The 17,016-nt window shown below is 47.0% G+C and overlaps 1 protein-coding gene across 1 annotated transcript; it reads left to right on the top strand.

Annotated features, from left to right (window-relative positions):
* Nucleotides 1-2,763: 2,763 nt before the first annotated feature.
* On the top strand, nucleotides 2,764-16,403 carry LOC138369120 (circumsporozoite protein-like). Its single transcript, XM_069332060.1, has 2 exons — nucleotides 2,764-3,151; nucleotides 16,318-16,403. The coding sequence occupies exons 1-2, from the start codon at nucleotides 2,764-2,766 to the stop codon at nucleotides 16,401-16,403; spliced, it is 474 nt and encodes a 157-aa protein (XP_069188161.1).
* Nucleotides 16,404-17,016: the final 613 nt, after the last annotated feature.

Genomic DNA, 17,016 nt, shown 5'->3' with positions numbered 1-17,016 from the left:
TTGGACAAAGTGGAGAGACGGGCTAGAAGGCTTATCTCTAGTCTTGACCAAGTCTGGTGGGAACGACCTGAACATCAGAGCCTACAACACCGTCGGGACGTTGTTGGTCTTACTGTTATGTACAAGGCCAACATCCTCAAAGTTCCGCACTTGGCCCAACTCCGTGGAGTACCAGTAGTTCCCACTCGTAACACTAGGCTATCAACCTTCAACAGTCTCATGCTGGAAGTGCCATTCTCAAGAACATCACTCCATCAGCGTTCATTCCTTCCGGGACTTACTCGCATCTGGAACTTGTTCGCTCAACAGATTGATACACGGGAGATCAGGTCAACTGTTCACATGAAGACTCTGGCACACAGCTGGCTACAAGCTCATCCTGTTCCTTATATGATTGTTACTTAATGTTTTATAATGAATAAAGGCTATTCCTTCTAAAGCAAATAATACGAGGCTCATGAAATAAATGGGCATCTAGGAGTAGGTTTCAACTTAGCTTACAAATGTTAAATATATGATAGTTCCCAATGTGTTAGTTTCAAAGTATACTCTTATGAAATAAATGAGTTTCTAGGTGTAGGCTTCACATGAGCTGAGGTAGGATAAAAGCTCTTGCTTGCAGTTTCACTAGGTATGTTATTAGGCATCACTTATGAATCCTAGTCTTAGTTTAAAAAAAAAAAAAAAAAAAGAGAGAGAGAGAGGGATAGATAGATAGATAGAGAGAGAGAGAGAGAGAGAGAGAGAGAGAGAGAGAGAGAGAGAGAGAGAGAGAGAGAGAGAGAGAGAGAGAGAGAGAGAGAGAGAGAGAGAGAGAGAGAGAGAGAGAGAGAGAGAGAGAGACAGAGAGAGAGAGAGAGAGAGAGAGAGAGAGAGAGAGAGAGAGAGAGAGAGAGAGAGAGAGAGAGAGAGAGAGAGAGAGAGAGAGAGAGAGAGAGAGAGAGAGAGAGAGAGAGACAGACAGACAGACAGACAGACAGACAGACAGACAGACAGACAGACAGACAGACAGACAGACAGACAGACAGACAGACAGACAGACAGACAGACACATAGATAGGGAGACAAACGCACTTGAGTCTTAGGATTAAGGCAGAGGATGATAGTAGGAGGCTACAAGATGACCTAGACAAACTAAATGAATGGTACGACAAATGGCTACTAAATTTCAACCCGAGTAAATGTAAGGTAATGAAACTAGGGGGAGGAAATAGGAGGCCAAACACTGAATACCAATTGGGAGATGAAATCCTTCACGAAACGGACAGAGAGAAAGATCTAGGAGTTGATGTCACACCAAACCTGTCTCCTGAAGCTCACATCAAAAGAATAACATCGGCGGCGTATGCGAGGCTGGCTAACATCAGAACTTCCTTCAGAGATTTGTATAGGGAATCCTTCAGAACCTTGCATATCACATATGTAAGACGAATCCTGGAGTATGCGGCCACAGCATGGAGCTCGTACCTTGTCAAGCACAAGACGAAGCTGGAAAACGTTCAGTGGTATGCCACTAGACTAGTCCCAGAACAAAGAGGCATGAGTTATGAGGACAGGCTGCGTGAAATGCACCTCACGTCGCTGGAAGACAGAAGAGCTCGGGGAGACATGATCAACACATGCAAGATTCTCAGGGTAATTGACAGGGTAGACAAGGATGGATTATTTAACACGGGTGGGAACACGAACAAGGGGTCGCAGGTGGAAGCTGAGTACCCAAATGAGCCATAGAGACGTTAGAAAGAACTTTTTCAGTGTCAGAGTAGTTAGTAAATGGAATGCATTAGGCAGTGACGTGGTGGACTCCATACACAGTTTCAAATGTAGATATGATAGAGCCCAGTAGGCTCAGGAATCTGTACACCTGTTGATTGACGATTGAGAGGCGGGACCAAATAGTCAAAGCTCGGCCCCAGCAAGCACAACTAGGTGAGTACAACTAGTTGAGTACCTGGGTCTACCCGATCGACCCGCTCGCCGGGTCGATCGGGTAAACCGGGAACCTGTTCACGGGTACCCTCGTATACCTCACCTACTACAGTAAAGAAAAAAATATATATACTTACGCGAGGATAGAAGTCAGTCAGATGTTTTGTCCAAAACTGACTGAATATCAGAACTGCCTGTCATAAAGGCTGCCTCTTTAACTCGGAGAGACAGTTCACTCTGCATAAAAGGTCCAGATGCTTAAGTCCTTGGTCTCAGGGCAGAGCCAAGGTGACTCTCTTGATTTACCTGGATGACCGGTTTAGACTCGATTTACAATAATAATATCGATGTATGTATGTATCTAGTTTCTACTTACAGCTGTATTTAATACACGGCGATACAGCCAGCTGGAACACAGGATGAACAAGACCAGTTGGAACACAGGATAAACAAAAGCAGCTGAAACGCTGGACACGTTTGGGAACTTGGAAAACTGCATTCGCCAGGCCAGGTGGAGCATAGAACAGGCAGGACCTATCGAAACGCTGAAGAAGGAACACCAGCTGGAATACTGAACAAACAATGACAGCTGAACAAATGGACACGCACTGACCAGTAGAGCACTGGACAAGCAGGATACAGGACCGTTGGGGCGCTGAACGAGCATACTCCAGCTGGAACACTGAATAAGCATCTCTAACTAGAATCCTGGACGAGCAAGACCCACTGGAACATTAGTCAAGCAAGGCCAGCTTGACAACTGGAAAGGTCATTGCATCTATAGCTCTGGACTGGCAAGACCATTAATGGTCTTGCTGGAAAACTTGACAATTAATGCCAGCTGGTAATCAAGACAAGCAAGAGCCAGCTGGTAATCTAGGCAAGCAAGAGCCAGCTGGTAATCTAGGCAAGCAAGAGCCAGCTGGTAATCTAGGCAAGCAAGAGCCAGCTGGTAATCTAGGCAAGCTAGAGCCAGCTGGTAATCTAGGCAAGCAAGAGCCAGCTGGTAATCTAGGCAAGCAAGAGCCAGCTGGTAATCTAGGCAAGCAAGAGCCAGCTGGTAATCTAGGCAAGCAAGAGCCAGCTGGTAATCTAGGCAAGCAAGAGCCAGCTGGTAATCTAGGCAAGCAAGAGCCAGCTGGTAATCTAGGCAAGCAAGAGCCAGCTGTTAATCTAGGCAAGCAAGAGCCAGCTGGTAATCTAGGCAAGCAAGAGCCAGCTGGTAATTTAGACAAGCAAGGGCCAGCTGGAACACAAGCAAGGGCCAGCTGGATCACAAGCAAGGGCCAGCTGGAACACAAGCAAGGGCCAGCTGGATCACAAGCAAGGACCAGCTGGAACACAAGCAAGGGCCAGCTGGAACACAAGCAAGGGCCAGCTGGAACACAAGCAAGGGCCAGCTGGAACACAAGCAATGGCCAGCTGGAACACAAGCAAGGGCCAGCTGGAACACAAGCAAGGGCCAGCTGGAACACAAGCAATGGCCAGCTGGAACACAAGCAAGGGCCAGCTGGAACACAAGCAAGGGGCAGCTGGAACACAAGCAAGGGCCAGCTGGAACACAAACAAGGGCCAGCTGGAACACAAGCAAGGGCCAGCTGGAACACAAACAAGGGCCAGCTGGAACACAAGCAAAGTCAGCTAAAAATACCTATAAACAAATAGCGTCATAAGGTTGATCGGATTTTCCCGTCAAAAATAACGTTTCTCTGCTGATATTAAGGGTAAAATATTTTTGGGGCGAGGCTACGCACGATACTTTGCTGTAGAGGTCTTGTGGGACGAAGGGAACCCCGGGCTCCGAGACTGATAAAAAGTAATATGAAAATATATGTTGTGTCCGGTCACATAGACCACCATCAGCGTCAGCCGGGGCCAGGCGCCACACTACCTCCTGCTGTGAGGCAGTCTCCAGTGTCTCTAGAGGCCAGGCTCACGTAAACAACCTTCTGGTGCTAGGGAACTGTGCGTGTCGTTAAGGCGAGCTGCCATGGAACTATACCTGGCATTAAAGGGGAAAAACAGGTATACTAGCTGATTACCTTCTGCTGCTATGGAACTGAGATTGCAAATGGAAGCTGACCAACATTCTTTTCTCCTACCAAGGTTCCTGACCACTTACGTGGTCGGTGGTGTTACCTACCCTCGTAAGTGGTCGGTAGGCAACACACTTTGTCTTGTGGCCAAGGAACTCTTTGTGTGTGTTGTGCAGGAAGCAGCCACTCGCTGCTCTCTGCTGTCATCCGGTGCTATCTGACCAGATGGTCGTCATGCAGTACCCTGCACCATACACTCTGGCCAGATGGTCGTCATGCAGTACCCTACACCATACACTCTGGCCAGATGGTCGTCATACAGTACCCTGCACCATACACTCTGGCCAGATGGTCGTCATGCAGTACCCTACACCATACACTCTGGCCAGATGGTCGTCATGCAGTACCCTACACCATACACTCTGGCCAGATGGTCGTCATGCAGTACCCTACACCATACACTCTGGCCAGATGGTCGTCATGCAGTACCCTACACCATACACTCTGGCCAGATGGTCGTCATGCAGTACCCTACACCATACACTCTGGCCAGATGGTCGTCATACAGTATCCTGCACCATACACTCTGGCCAGATGGTCGTCATACAGTACCCTGCACCATACACTCTGGCCAGATGGTCGTCATGCAGTACCCTACACCATACACTCTGGCCAGATGGTCGTCATGCAGTACCCTGCACCATACACTCTGGCCAGATGGTCGTCATGCAGTACCCTACACCATAAAATTCTGGCCAGATGGTCGTCATACAGTACCCTGCACCATACACTCTGGCCAGATGGTCGTCATACAGTACCCTGCACCATACACTCTGGCCAGATAGTCGTCATGCAGTACCCTACACCATACACTCTGGCCAGATAGTCGTCATACAGTACCCTGCACCATACACTCTGGCCAGATGGTCGTCATACAGTACCCTGCACCATACACTCTGCCCAGATGGTGGTCATACAGTACCCTGCACCATACACTCTGGCCAGATGGTCGTCATGCAGTACCCTGCACCATACACTCTGGCCAGATGGTCGTCATGCAGTACCCTGCACCATACACTCTGGTCAGATGGTCGTCATACAGTACCCTGCACCATACACTCTGGCCAGATGGTCGTCATGCAGTACCCTACACCATACACTCTGGCCAGATGGTCGTCATACAGTACCCTGCACCATACACTCTGGCCAGATGGTCGTCATGCAGTACCCTACACCATACACTCTGGCCAGATGGTCGTCATGCAGTACCCTACACCATACACTCTGGCCAGATGGTCGTCATGCAGTACCCTACACCATACACTCTGGCCAGATGGTCGTCATGCAGTACCCTACACCATACACTCTGGCCAGATGGTCGTCATGCAGTACCCTACACCATACACTCTGGCCAGATGGTCGTCATACAGTATCCTGCACCATACACTCTGGCCAGATGGTCGTCATACAGTACCCTGCACCATACACTCTGGCCAGATGGTCGTCATGCAGTACCCTGCACCATACACTCTGGCCAGATGGTCGTCATGCAGTACCCTGCACCATACACTCTGGCCAGATGGTCGTCATGCAGTACCCTACACCATACACTCTGGCCAGATGGTCGTCATACAGTACCCTGCACCATACACTCTGGCCAGATGGTCGTCATACAGTACCCTGCACCATACACTCTGGCCAGATAGTCGTCATGCAGTACCCTACACCATACACTCTGGCCAGATAGTCGTCATACAGTACCCTGCACCATACACTCTGGCCAGATGGTCGTCATACAGTACCCTGCACCATACACTCTGCCCAGATGGTGGTCATACAGTACCCTGCACCATACACTCTGGCCAGATGGTCGTCATGCAGTACCCTGCACCATACACTCTGGCCAGATGGTCGTCATGCAGTACCCTGCACCATACACTCTGGTCAGATGGTCGTCATACAGTACCCTGCACCATACACTCTGGCCAGATGGTCGTCATGCAGTACCCTACACCATACACTCTGGCCAGATGGTCGTCTTACAGTACCCTACACCATACACTTACTACACTAGTCTTCCTGCCTAATACACTTTGAGTAATGAACCATATGATCTTACATTTACTCACTGACCTTCTGCCAATACCCTTTCAGTCACAGTCACTTCACTCAAACACCTGTATACTGTTTATCCTGTACATGTAGTCAGAACACTTTTCCTCCTGCTAGCTCTGGTCTCAACCCTAACTGAACCATCACATTTACAGGCCCTCTTTACTAATGGCTCCTGTGGCATCGTCTGGGAGGTTCTGGAGGTTCCAAAACCACTCAGAGGACTCAGTAGAGTTCTGGGTTTGTGAATGTTTGTACCATCGTGGCTGAGTCTGTTAAGGCAGGTGTCTGGAATTATCTGGTCGCGTTCAAATCACTCCATTGACTCAAAATAATTTGATTTTCTTGTATGTATGTATGTATGTATGTATGTATGTATGTATGTATGTATGTATGTATGTATGTATGTATGTATGTATGTATGTATGTATGTATGTATGTATATATATATATATATATATATATATATATATATATATATATATATATATATATATATATATATATATATAAATTATATTTATTGATTTCGAATGGTTATTTAACCATTTCTTTGAGACACACTACGCCAGGCCACCCTCCCCCCCCCCTCCCCCCCGTGTGGTCCACCACAGTTCTCTGGCAATAGTTAAGCTCGCTATACCACCAATTTCTCGCACCATCGACCTGCACGATGGTGTGGAACTGTGTAAGTTTGTACTCACCTATTTGTACTGAACTATTTGTGCCTGCCGGATCGAGCATTGACTCCTGGATCCCGCCTTTCTTGCCGCCGGTTGTTAATAGCAATGACTCCTGTCCTATTTCCTAATCATATCTAGTTTTAAAATTATGAATAGGGTTTGCTTCCACAACCTGCTCCGTAAGTGCATTCCATTTTTTCCTGAGTATTTGACATGTTCCTATTATATCCCTCCCTCTCCCTTATTTTTTCAAGTGTTGTAAGGTTCAGTTCTTTCAGGTGCTCTTCATACCCCCCCATTCTCTGGGACGAGTCTCGTTGCGAACTTCTGAACCATTTCCAGTTTTCTTATGTGTTTCTTCAGGTGGGGACTGCATGATGGGACGGCATACTCTAAAACTGGTCTCACGTAGGCAGTGTAAAGCTCCCTAAATGTCTTCTTATTTAGATTTCTGAATGATGTTCTAACTTTTGCCAGTGTAGATTATGCTGCTGTCGTTATCCTATTTATATGTGCCTGTAAATAAAGTCTGTAAATAAGAGCTTCCTCCCTATCTTTTTTCTTGGAAATTGGTACTACATTTGCCTTCTTCTAGCAATTGGGCAACTCTCCCGTCATAAGTGACTCATTAAAGTACCTTGCCAGAGGCATGCTGAGGGCCTGTGCTGCCTCTCTTAGTATACACGGTGATATATTGTCTGGTCCAACTGCTTTAGTTACATCCAGATCCTGTTTCAGTACTTCCTCTGCTTTCACTTCTATATCCGTTAGTCTCTCATCTTAGGCCATCTACTCTTCTAACAATGGGAGCTGCTCAGGCTCGGATGTGAGCACTTCATGGAAAATGGCATTCAGTGCCATACAGATTTCCTTGTCACTTTCTGTATATGCCCCTTCTGTTTTCCTTAGTCTTGTCACTTGGTTCTTTACCGACATTTTCCTTCTTATATGACTATGTAGTAATTTAGGATCCGTTTTCGCGTTGACTGCAATATCGTTCTCATAATTTATTTCCAAAACTCTTATGTTAATTTAATCATTCCTAGCTCTGTTACATCTAATCCTGTTGTCCTCTGTCCTTTGTCTTCTGTACTTCCTCCACTCCCTCCTGCTTCTCATTTTTGCTTCCTGACACTGTCTATTAAACCATGGGTTATTATATTCCCTCTTACTTTTTCCTTTACTGTTGGTATAAATCTCTCTTCGGCCTCCTTGCATTTCCATATGACTAGGTCTATCATATCTTGGACTGTTTTTTTTTCTAATTTCTTCCTCCCACTGCACTTCTCCCAGAGAGTCCCTTATCCTCCTGTAGTCCTTTCCTCTAGCCAACTCTCCTTTCCCAGATCTCTTGTCCCATGGTCACAAGTTTGAATTCCATCATATAGTCAAAACTAGGACACGATGGTCGCTGGCCCCTAGACGTAATATATGCTCCAAATTTTCGATGTCGTCTACGTTCTGGGTGAAAATCAGGTCTAGTAAGATTGGTGCATCTCCTCCTCTTTCCCTTGTATCTTCCTTCACATGTTGTGTTAGGAAATTCCCGTCTATAGCGTCCACTAACTTTGCTCCCCACGCTTCCTTCCCGACATGAGGATTCCTTGATTCCCAATTGATCTCTCTATGAGTGAGGTCCCCCATAACCAGAAGTTTCGCTCTCATTCTGTGAGCTATTGTTTCTGCCTTCTGCAGTTCATCTATACATGCCTTGTTGTAGTCATCATACTCCTGCCTGGGAATTCTACTGTTTGTAGATTATCAAGATCACAATCTACTTCCCATATGCTGTCAGAGTTCCATGTATGGAGCTTGTGCTTTCATTTGTAACCCGATTTTCCAAGTCTTCCAACTTCCATTTCCGCGTTATTAGGAATGTCACTCCCCCTCCCTGTCTCTGTGCCCTTTCTTTTCTTATCACCTGGTACCCATCTGGAAAGATTGCATCCGAGATCATGCCATTTATTTTAGTTTCCACTAATGTAATTATGTCAAGATCTGCCTCAATAACTCTTTCTTTGTGTGTGTGTGTGTGTGTGTGTGTGTGTGTGTGTGTGTGTGTGTGTGTGTGTGTGTGTGTGTGTGTGTGTGTGTGTGTGTGTGTGTGTGTGTGTGTGTGTGTGTGTGTGTGTGTGTGTGTGTGTGTACTCACCTATTTGTACTCACCTATTTGTGCTTGCAGGATCGAGCATTGACTCTTGGATCCCGCCTTTCTAGCTATCGGTTGTTTACAGCAATGACTCCTATCCCATTTCCCTATCATACCTAGTTTTAAAAGTGTGAATAGTATTTGCTTCCACAACCTGTTCCCCAAGTGCATTCCATTTTTCTACTACTCTCACGCTAAAAGAAAACTTCCTAACATCTCTGTGACTCATCTGAGTTTCCAGTTTCCACCCATGTCCCCTCGTTCTGTTATTATTACGTGTGAACATTTCATCTGTTTCCACTTTGTCAATTCCCCTGAGTATTTTATATGTCCCTATCATATCTCCTCTCTCCCTTCTTTTCTCTAGTGTTGTAAGGTTCAGTTCCTTCAGCCGCTCTTCATATCCCATCCCTCGTAACTCTGGGACAAGCCTCGTCGCAAACCTCTGAACCTTCTCCAGTTTCTTTATGTGTTTCTTCAGGTGGGGGCTCCATGATGGCGCGGCATACTCTAAGACGGGTCTCACGTAGGCAGTGTAAAGCGCCCTAAAAGCCTCCTCATTTAGGTTTCTGAATGAAGTTCTAATTTTCGCCAGTGTAGAGTACGCTGCTGTCGTTATCCTATTTATATGTGCCTCAGGAGTTAGATTAGGTGTCACATCCACTCCCAGGTCTCTTTCTCGAATCGTTACAGGTAGGCTGTTCCCCTTCATTGTGTACTGTCCCTTTGGTCTCCTGTCACCTGATCCCATTTCCATAACTTTACATTTACTGGTGTTAAACTCCAGTAGCCATTTCCCTGACCATCTCTGCAGCCTGTTTAAGTCCTCTTGGAGGATCCTACAATCCTCGTCTGTCACAGCTCTTCTCATTAATTTTGCGTCATCCGCAAACATTGACATGTATGATTCCACTCCTGTAAACATATCATTTACGTAAATTAGAAAGAGGATTGGTCCCAGCACCGATCCTTGAGGTACTCCACTTGTTACTGTTCGCCAGTCCGACTTTTCGCCCCTTACCATTACCCTCTGGCTCCTTCCTGTTAGGTAGTTCTTCACCCATACTAGGGCCTTTCCGCTTACTCCTGCCTGCCTCTCAAGTTTGTATAGCAGTCTCATGTGCGGTACTGTATCAAAGGCCTTTTGGCAGTCAAGAAATATGCAGTCTGCCCAGCCTTCTCTGTCCTGCCTTATCCTTGTTACTTTATCATAGAATTCTAAAAGGTTTGTTAGGCATGATTTCCCTGTCCAGAACCCATGTTGGTGCTTGTTTACAAACCCAATGCTCTCCAGGTGCTCAACAAGTCTTAGCCTAATTATTCTTTCAAGTATTTTGCAGGGGATGCTTGTCAGTGATACGGGTCTGTAGTTAAGTGCCTCCTCCCTATCACCTTTTTTGAAAATCGGTACGACATTTCCCTCCTTCCAGCAACTGGGCAATTCTCCCGACCTAAGTGACTCATTAAAGATCATTGCCAGAGGCACGCTGAGAGCCTGCGCTGCCTCTTTAAGTATCCACGGTGATACTTTGTCTGGTCCAACAGCTTTATTTGCATCCAGTGTTGTCAACTGTTTCATTACATCCTCTGCTGTCACCTCTATATCTGATAGTCTTTCATCTTGGGTAATCTCTTCTAACAATGGTAGCTGCTCAGGCTCGGTTGTGAACACTCCATGGAATTTTGCATTCAGTACCTCGCAGATTTCCTTGTCGCTTTCTGTATATGCCCCTTCTGTTTTCCTCAGTCTTGTCACTTGGTCATTTACCGACATCTTCCTTCTTATATGGCTATGTAGTAATTTTGGTTGCTTTTTCGCTTTGATTGCAATATCATTCTCATAATTTCTTTCCGACACTCGTCTTATGTTAATGTAATCATTCCTAGCTCTGTTACATCTAATCCTGTTGTCCTCTGTCCTTTGTCTTCTGTACTTCCTCCACTCCCTCCTGCTTCTCACCTTTGCTTCCTGACACTGTCTATTAAACCATGGGTTATTATATTCCCTCCTGCTTTTTTCCTTTATTGTTGGAATAAATCTCTCTTCAGCCTCCTTGCATTTCAATATGACTTGGTTCATCATATCTTGCATTGTTTTTCCTCTAAGTTCTTCCTCCCACTGCACTTCTCCCAGGTAGTCCCTTATCCTTCTGTAGTCCCCTTTTCTGTAATCAAGTCTCCTTTCCCGGACCTCTTGTCCTTTGGTCACAATTTTAAGCTCCATCATGTAGTCAAAGACTAGGACACAATGGTCACTAGCTCCTAGTGGTATTTCATGTTCCAACTGCTCGATGTCTTCTACATTCTGAGTGAAAATGAGATCTAATAGGCTGGGCGTATCCCCTCCTCTTTCCCTAGTATCTTCTTTCACATGCTGTGTTAGGAAATTCCTGTCAATAACGTCTACCAGCTTCGCTCCCCAGGTCTCCTCCCCGCCATGGGGATTCCTCATTTCCCAATCTATCTCTCCGTGATTTAGGTCCCCCATGACCAGCAGCTTCGCTCTCATTCTATGCGCTAAAGTTGCTGCCCTCTGCAGTTCATCTATACATGCCTTGTTGCTGTCCTCGTACTCCTGCCTGGGCCTTCTACTGTTTGGTGGGGGATTGTAGAGTATCAAGATTACAATCTTCTTCCCATCCACTGTCAGAGTTCCATGTATGAAGCTCGTGCTTTCATTGGTACCCGGATTTTCCAGCTCATCAAACTTCCATTTCCGCTTTATTAGTAGTGCCACTCCTCCTCCCTGTCTCTGTGTCCTTTCTTTTCTTATCACCTGGTACCCCTCTGGAAAGATTGCATCCGAGATCATGCCATTTATTTTAGTTTCCACTATTGCCACTATGTCTGGGTCTGTCTCACTAACTCTTTCTTTTATCTCTTCTGCTTTATTGGCTACCCCATCAGCATTGGTGTACCAAACCTTGAGACTCTTCTTGGAAACTCGGGTGTCAGAGTTCCCCCTTTCACCAGGGGTCTGGGGGGGAACTGGGGGGTGTCTGGGGGGCAAGTGGGGGCTGTGGGGGTGAGTGGGGGGGTGCTAGGGGGGTGCCTGGGAGTGCCTGGTAGGCGAATGGGGTCTGGGCATCTAGGGGGGTAGGAAGGGCATAATAGGTCTGAAAGTTAGGGGTCTGAATAGCATAGGGGGGTTGAGAAATAGAGTGAGACTGAGAGTCAGATAGAGGTTGAGAGGTTGGGGGGGAGAGGGATACTGAGGGCGGAGGGCTGAGATGAGAATAGAGCATGGGTGCTGGGAGTGGAAGAGAGGGTATATTAGTTAGGGGGGAATCGGGGGTAGTTGGGGGTTTTGGGGTAGAAGAGGGGAAGAGGGAGATGGGGGAAGGTGTTAGGGGGTCACAAGGTGAGGGGGTTAAATGTGGGCTGGAGGTGCATAGGAGGGGTGAGGGTTGGGTGGGGTTTGGGGGTGAGTGGAAGAGGGGTGCAGTGGAAGCTGGGATGGAGTAGATGGAATTGAAGTCAATGGGGTAGAAGGGGCAGGGGAGTAGGAAGGGGTAGTTGGGGAGGGGGGATGGGAAGGTGGGTTTGGGGAGGGCATGGCTTGACCCACTGGGGTCGTTGACAGGTGTGATGTAGCAGGGGCAGGGGAATCGTTGGGGAGGTGCAAATGTGGAAGGGACAGGGGGGTTTTGGGAGGCTGAGGCAGGGGGGAGGTATAGGAGGGCTGAGTTGGGGAGGATGCGACCTGGGAGGTGACCTGGGAGGTGGCCTGGGAGGTGACCTGGGATGTGACCTGGGAGGTGAGACTACCTGAGAGGCTAGTTCGGTGTCGTTGTTGCCATCTATTCTTGTGGGCTATTTGCTCATCTTTCGTCATAAACCTCTCTATAAACACATTGTAATGGGTTTCACTTTCTCTGAGTAAATGCTTGGTCCTCATTATGTACTCCACAGCCTCCTCATTGGAGAATTGCACCAGAACAGGTCTATTCTTGGTACAATTGTAAGGTCCAACCCGGCGGCTGATATCCACCTCGTGTTCTGCCATTCCTGCTCCAATACATCTCAATATCTCATGCAATTCGTATTTTTCTGTTTCTATTCTCTCTTGTCTTGTTGGTGCCCCAGATTCGAATAATCCATGTATTATAATAGACCGTCTCCTCAGTAATTCATTGTCATGCTGGTAGCCTGTCCCCTGGGATTTCTCCATCCCAACCGCAGTCACTAACCCATCCCCCACTAATCCTCTGTCCTTAGCCATGCTGTTAATCCTTCCTAATTCGTTTGTGATACGAGCACATTCCCTCTCCCAGTCCTCTCTTCCCTTCCTAATCTCTTCCTGAACATAGAGCATAAGTTCTTGTTTCTGCCTCTCTACCGCATCCCGTATTTGCTGAAATACCTCACTTTTAATCCCCTGAATTAGATCCTCCAACCAATCGCGCCTTCTCTCTACAAATTTCCCTATTAATTTGTCTATAAATCTGTCCTCCTCCTCATCCTTGCTGGTGATTGACCTTGAACCCCTTCTAGTCATTGCAGTAACAATCTAGCCAAAAAGGCGCTCCACAATACCTTGCACAATCTGCAGCACAAACAGGCGAGAAAGTACTCCACGCGGCTGGTCCAGATGTGAGGTCGCTGCGTCCCGCGTCACAGCTGGTGAGGTCACTCCGGCTCAACAATTTCGGCTCCACAATTTCACAATACCACGATGTACTCGACACTTATTTTCAGTGGTTGTGTTTGTGCTGTTTTTCTTCACTTTCTTGTGGTTTGAGTGAGCTTACTAGTTATTCAATCACTCATATACACTGATTATTCCCCCCAATTCGCTAGCTACGCAAGAGCTTCCCAGACCCTTCTGGGACCCTTCTGTGTGTGTGTGTGTACTCACCTAATTGTACTCACCTAATTGTGCTTGCGGGGGTTGAGCTCTGGCTCTTTGGTCCCGCCTCTCAACCGTCAATCAACTGGTGTACAGATTCCTGAGCCTATTGGGCTCAATCATATCTACATTTGAAACTGTGTATGGAGTCAGCCTCCACCACATCACTTCCTAATGCATTCCATTTACTAACTACTCTGACACTGAAAAAGTTCTTTCTAACGTCTCTGTGGCTCATTTGGGTACTCAGCTTCCACCTGTGTCCCCTTGTTCGCGTCCCACCAGTGTTGAATAGTTCTTCCTTGTTTACCCGGTCGATTCCCCTGAGGATTTTGTAGGTTGTGATCATGTCCCCCCTTACTCTTCTGTCTTCCAGTGTCGTAAGGTGCATTTCCCGCAGCCCTTCCGCAGTGAGTGTGTGTGTGTGTGTATGTGTGTGTGTGTGTGTGTGTGTGTGTGTGTGTGTGTGTGTGTGTGTGTGTGTACTCACCTATTTGTGCTTGCAGGGGTTGAGCTTTGTCTCTTTGGTCCCGCCTCTCAACTGTCAATCAACTGGTGTACAGATTCCTGAGCCTATTGAGCTCTATCATACCTACCTTTGAAACTGTGTATGGAGTCAGCCTCCACCACATCACTTCCTAGTGCATTCCACTTCTTAACTACTCTGACACTGAAAAAATTCTTTCTAATGTCTCTGTGGCTCATTTGGGTACTAAATTTCCACCTGTGTCCCCTTGTTCGTGTCCCACCCGTGCTGAAGAGTTCGTCTTTGTTCACCCTGTCAATTCCCCTGAGAATTTTGTAGGTGGTTATCATATCTCCCCTTACTCTTCTGTTTTCCAGGGACGTGAGGTTCAGCTCCTGCAGCCTTTCCTCGCAGCTCATACCTCTCAGTTCCGGGACAAGTCTGGTGGCATTCCACTGAACTTTCTCTAACTTTGTCTTGTATGGAGATATGGACTCCAGGTTGGAGCTGCATATTCCAGGATTGGTCTGACATAAGTGGTATACAGGGTCCTGAACGATTCCTTACACAAGTTTCTAATGGCAGTTCTTCTGTTGGCAAATCTAGCATATGCCGCTGATGATATCATTTTGATGTGGGTCTCTGGGGACTGATTCGGTGTGATATCAAACCCCAGATCTTTCTTTCTATTTAACTCTTGCAGGATTTCACCTCCCAGATGGTACCTTGTGTACAGCCTTCTGCTCTCTTCGCCTAATTTCATTACTTTACACTTTTCTGAGTAAAACTTTAGCAGCCACTGTCTAGACCATTCCACCAGTTTGTCCAGGTCATCCTGTAGTCTCTGTCTATCTTCATCTGTCTTGATTCTTCTTATAATTTTTGCTTCATCTGCAAACATTGAGAGGAATGAGTCTATACCCTCTCGAAGATCATTTTACATATATTAGAAACAGGATGGGTCCAAGTACAGAGCCCTGTGGGACTCTGCTGGTGACATTTCGCCACTCAGATGTCTCTCCCCTTCACAGTTACTCGCTGTTTCCTGTTGCTTAGATACTCCCTTATTCACTGGGGCACCTTACCTTTTACTCCTGCCTGTTGCTCCTACTTTTCTAACAGCCTTTTATGGTTTACTGTGTCAAAGGCTTTCTCACAGTCCAAGAAACTGCAGTCTGCCCACCCTTCTCTTTCTTCCCTAATTTTTGTTGCTTGGTCATAGATTATTAAACCTATGAGGCACGATTTACCATCTCTGAACCCATGTTGGTGGTGTGTCACAAAACTATTTCTCTCCAGATGCTCTACGAGCTTTTTCCTTACGATCTTCTCCATCACCTTGCATGGTATACAAGTTAGGGAAACTGGCCTGTAGTTCAGTGCCTCTTGCCTGTCACCCTTCTTGTATATTGGGACTACGTTTCCTGTCTTCCAGCTTTCCGGTAGGTCTCCTGTTACTAGTGACCTGTTATACACCATAGAGAGTGGCACACTTAGTGCTTCTGCACCTTTTTTTAGTATCCACGGTGAGATTCTGTCAGGCCCAATAGCCTTTGTCACATTTAGCTCCAACAGATTCCTTTTGACCTCATCACTGGTGAGGTCAAATTCTTCCAAGGTTACTTGGTTTGCCTCATTTAGTGCAGGGGCTTCTCCTTGTTCTATTGTGAAGCCTTCCTGGAATCACTTGTTGAGTTCTTCACTCACCTCCTTGATCTCTGTGTATCTGTTCTCCCCTTTTCTCAGTTTCTTCACTTGTTCCTTCACTGCTGTCGCTGTGGAGCAGCTTTGGCTGGGTCTTAGCTTTACTTGCAATGTCATTTTTATACTGTCTCTCAGCTTCCCTCCTCACTCCGAGGTACTCATTTCTGTCCCTTTGGTATCTCTCCCTGCTCTCTGGTGTTCTGTTGTTCCTGTAGTTTCTCCATGTTCTTTTACTCAATTGCTTTGCTACCTTTAATTCCTGGTTGAACCATGGATTATTCTGTTGCTTTTAATTTTTCTCTTTTTGAGCCGGGATAAACCTGTCTGCAGCTTCCTGGCACTTCTGGGTGACATAATCCATTATATCCTAAACAGTCTTTTCTGTATAGGATATACAGAAATTATACAGAATTCTGTTTCCCATGGTATTCCCATTAGGAAGTTCCTCATCTCGTCATATTTTCCTCTTCGGTAATTTAGTCTTTTTCCTTCCAATCCCATCCTTGGATAGGTTATCCCTAACCTAACAAGATGCTCAAATGTCAATACACTGTGGTCACTCTGCCTGACCACCCTGTGTGGGCAGGGAGAGAGGTGACGGGGGAAGGGAGAGTGTGGGCAGGGAGAGAGGTGACAGGGAGAGAGGTGACGGGGGAAGGGAGAGTGTGGGCAGGGAGAGTGTGGGCAGGGAGAGAGGTGACAGGGGAAGGGAGAGTGTGGGCAGGGAGAGAGGTGACAGGGGAAGGGAGAGTGTGGGCAGGGAGAGTGTGGGCAGGGAGAGAGGTGACAGGGAAGGGAGAGTATGGGCAGGGAGAGTGTTGGCAGGGAGAGAGGTGACAGGGAAGGGAGAGTGTGGGCAGGGAGAGTGTTGGCAGGGAGAGAGGTGACAGAGAAGGGAGAGTGTGGGCAGGGAGAGTGTTGGCAGGGAGAGAGGTGACAGGGGAAGGGAGAGTGTGGGCAGGGAGAGTGTTGGCAGGGAGAGAGGTGACAGGGAAGGGAGAGTGTGGGCAGTGAGAGTGTGGGCAGGGAGAGTGTGGGCAGGGAGAGAGATGACGGGGGAAGGGAGAGTGTGGGCAGGGAGAGTGTGG

Source organism: Procambarus clarkii, chromosome 3, assembly GCF_040958095.1.
Source record: "Procambarus clarkii isolate CNS0578487 chromosome 3, FALCON_Pclarkii_2.0, whole genome shotgun sequence".
In the NCBI taxonomy this organism is placed as follows: domain Eukaryota; kingdom Metazoa; phylum Arthropoda; class Malacostraca; order Decapoda; family Cambaridae; genus Procambarus; species Procambarus clarkii.
The sequence above is the reverse complement of the archived record's forward strand: the minus strand, read 5'-3'. Positions and strand labels throughout refer to the sequence as shown.

Coding starts and splice junctions, on each gene's coding strand:
- LOC138369120 (XM_069332060.1), top strand. CDS start 2,764: ATGCCAGCTGGTAATCAAGACAAGCAAGAGCCAGCTGGTAATCTAGGC. Junction 3,152..16,317: donor AGGCAAGCAAGAGCCAGCTG/GTAATTTAGACA, acceptor TTTTCTGTATAG/GATATACAGAAATTATACAG.